General features: G+C 35.6%; 1 protein-coding gene across 1 annotated transcript; it reads left to right on the top strand.

Annotated features, from left to right (window-relative positions):
* Positions 1 to 625: 625 nt before the first annotated feature.
* LOC134268989 (uncharacterized) lies at positions 626 to 2,046 on the top strand. Its single transcript, XM_062751216.1, has 3 exons — positions 626 to 866; positions 1,059 to 1,213; positions 1,308 to 2,046. The coding sequence occupies exons 1-3, from the start codon at positions 637 to 639 to the stop codon at positions 1,430 to 1,432; spliced, it is 510 nt and encodes a 169-aa protein (XP_062607200.1). The 5' UTR covers positions 626 to 636; the 3' UTR covers positions 1,433 to 2,046.
* Positions 2,047 to 3,740: the final 1,694 nt, after the last annotated feature.

Below are 3,740 nucleotides of genomic sequence, written 5' to 3' on the forward strand. Positions count from 1 at the left end.
TTCAAGAAAATGACCCAGAATGGATTATTTATTTTTTTTTCCTTACTGAAAAATTCAAACAAGCCAAAGAAGGAGAAGGAAAAAACTGTATTTCGTGAGGGTGTGTGTGTGTGTTGGGGGGAGGGGGGGGGGGGCACTAGTGAAGAACAGAATATTTATTTTTCTTGCCTGCCGAAGATAGATTATTTATTTTCAACATCTTCGAGGTTCGAGGATAGATTTTCTCTAAAATCTGCCGGCGCCCCCCATCAGCTGCATCATCTTTTGCACTGTACAAACAGCCACAAATGATCCACAGGTGCTTGTGGACAGGACTGCCCCCCCCCCCCCCCCCCCCGCCCCCCAAATATACACCTGGGTTCAATGAAACTTGTATTTGTCTAAATTTATTTACTATTACACATTAATAATGTATTCCATATTAAATTAAAAAAAATTAACTTTTTATAAAAAAAGAAAACATCACACCCGCGGTAGGCCTGTTAGAAAATAGGGCTTCTCAAGGGAAATTTAAGAGGGGAGGGGATACTGTTCATAAGAAACTGGAAACTGTATTACATTTATATGGATAGACACAAACAATAAGTTTTTTGATATTTGTTGTAACATTTTTGTAGTGACTTAAAGGCTGAAAGCATGTCAAGGAAAAAAATGTTTCGTTTTTCCATGAAGGATGACATCGAATTGCTGAAAGAAGTGTCGAATGTTAATCCCTTTTCTGGGGACTCGGTAAATAAGTGGGCAGAAATTGCAGAAAATTTTATGATGGCTCATGAAGGAGTAGCCCTGGATGGAAGGCGCTGCCGAGAGAGGACAAGTCTCCTTCTTTCATATTTTAAAGCAGATGATAGAGATAAGCTATACAGGTACACAAACTAAGTTAACGTTGTTAAATAAATAAATTCTTGTCAAGCATCAGCTTTAAACAAGCAGTTATATCACAGTTATCATGTTTGTATTTTCATTTACTTTCAAACATTATTTGTGCCAGCCCTCCCAACCCCCCTTCCAGCCTTTATTTACTTTTCTAAACCTCTACGTTACTTTTTCATTCAAAGATCTGGAACCGACGAAGAGTATGGCGAGAAAGAACAGTTGTTACAGGAAGTCCTAGAATTATCTGAGCAGGTCAAATTCAAAACTGAAAAAGGCAAAGATGAAAGCCAAAAAGCGCAATTAATACGGAAAAGGGCGATCGAAAACATGAAAACAGGTATTTGTATATATGAATTTTTATACGCAGGCACTTTTATATTCATGTTTACAAATATTTTTTTTTAAATTTCATATTGTTTTTCATTTTTCAGCTACCTCTGATGAGAACGACGACAGTCAGTGTTCAGTGAAGAGAAGAAAATCTAATACTATGATCGACTTCCTCACTCATAAGACTGAGAGCGAAAACAAATTGAATAAAAAAAAATTGAGCTAGAAAAAAAGAAGCTGGATTTAGATGAGAAAAAACAGCAGCTGGACCAAGAAAGATTCCGGTTAGAGAAAGAGGAAAGAACTGCAATGATTGATTTATTCAGACAGTTAATCGAGAAAAAACAAAACTATTAACTGTTTAATTGTAGCCAGTATTTATTAATAGCATTTAACTTTTTTCATTATGTTAAAAATGAGAGCTAATAAACTTTTACTTTATCTGTTGTTAATATATTGTTCTAAAGAAGGAGGGCGAATTCCGAAGTAATCCGTCGTAGGACTCCCGTACAAACAAGTGTGGCAGTTGGTTAGAAACGCTCCCACAGCGTAGTACTTTCCGACAGGCTGGACGTATGCATGTAGTTTCAAATTTTTCTTGTAATCAAGAAATGCAAATGTCTGAATCACTTTGTTAAAGCCCCATTCCACGCATTGTCTCACTGCAGACATCTGCCGGTTAAATTCTGCTTCTTCTGGACTCACCCGAATTCCCTTGACCGGCCCAAGTACATACTGGTTGACGGCATAAGCTGCGTCTCCGTACAAGCAGTACGGTTTACCGTTAGGGGAGTTCATGTAGCGTACAAGTTCGTCTCCAAGACCACTTTCCCTGAAAACCGCTGCATCGTGCCATTTACCTTTAAAAGGCCCAGCCAAATTTGCGATCAAACCATTTGGTGTGACTACTGACTAAAATTTTAAACCATGAATCCGTTTATGCCCTGAAAAAAAGTAATAATTTTGCATACATTTCTCCATTTTCGATTTTGATTGTGAAAACTTGTTATAAACATGCTGCGTGTAGTATTTATACCATATTTTATACTTATATATATATATATATATAGAGAAAGAGAGAGAGAGAGAGAGAGAAAGAGAGAGAGAGAGGAGAGAGTACCAGAATAAGTGATTTCTTGGAAACGGGAAGGACGTGTAATTGGGCGCAGTGTACCATCAATAAATCCCCAACAGTTGGGCAGGGGACAGAGATTTCCCAAAGTTGTCGTGAATTCTGGTAAACCCCTCTGGATCCATCTCTGATTCAGAGAATTTAAGTTGTTTCCATGCGTGGCATAGATGAAATCCAGCGTCTGAATAATTTGAATTATACAGAAATGTAGATTTTTTTTTAATTAAAGTGAAACAGACCGAGGATAAAGTACTAGTACATGTATTAGAATTAGGAGACATAATTCATACCGAATTAAAGATGAGACTAAGTTCAGATTCACTCCTTCCAAATATTGGAACTAAATCGGCTAATCTGTTTGGGTAGGCAAATCTTCTTAATGTGATACAAAATGCCTCAAATCCAGTAGCTATGCTGTTATTTTTGCACACAATTTTGCTGGGAATCCTCAAAGTATTTATCATACGCCGAACATCACATTTGCTGAATCTACATGGAACATAAAAACTTCTTTTACAGTAACTAGAATTAGGACTCCTGTAACCTAATTTTTAAAAAAAATCATAAGTATTGACAGCCAGATATGATTACTCATTTACAAAGGTATTAAGATATAACCTGAATAAAGAGAAACATTGTTCATCACTTAAGGCAGAAAAATTCAATCTTGGTCCGTCTGGCATTAGCTGAGGGGATTTAGTATGACCTATTTCGGACTCTAATATGAGGAACTCGTCAAAATTCAACAGCCCCTCATCAAGCAAGAAAAGTAGATTTTCAATACTGAAAAAAGTAAGAAATTATGAAAACATGTAGATATTCAAGATCCAAAATTAATAGAATTCCTGTTTTACTTCAAAACTTTTTAAGTTTTGTGTATTTTTTTAAATTTTAAATATATGCTAAAATTCAGAAATAATTTCTATTTTCCTCTTTCATAACTTTCTTCAAGACTTACAAAGTTAATTTGTTTAATGTTTACCTCAAATCTCCCATTCCTGAGGTTTTGACGTCTGCTACAAGCACTTCCGGTGTTACGCGTAACTGAAGTAATTTTTAGCTCACGTCGAGGAAGTAAACGTGTACGTGTAGGTTACACGTACACGTTGCAAATCTCTTGTAACTAAAGGTCTCTATTATATATAAAAAAGCATTTAATAGTGGTAAATGATTGCCCGGGAGAAAGTTTTTAAAAAATTCATGAATTAAGCAGTAGTTAATTAATAAAGATTTCATTTAAATCTATGGGGAAAAGTGTTTTTTTTTTTCAAAATAAAAATTCAAATAATTTTAATATCAACTAGAGGTGCTGTGAGCAATGAGCTCACTAAATGATACCCCCGCCTCCCATAATGTCCATGTTTTACTATAATTATATTGTTTTACGGTAATGTGTAAAGAG

This window comes from Saccostrea cucullata, unplaced genomic scaffold (genome assembly GCF_032062105.1).
Source record: "Saccostrea cucullata isolate Sc308-1 unplaced genomic scaffold, CSIRO_AGI_Scuc_v1 ctg504, whole genome shotgun sequence".
Classification (NCBI taxonomy): Eukaryota; Metazoa; Mollusca; class Bivalvia; order Ostreida; family Ostreidae; genus Saccostrea; species Saccostrea cuccullata.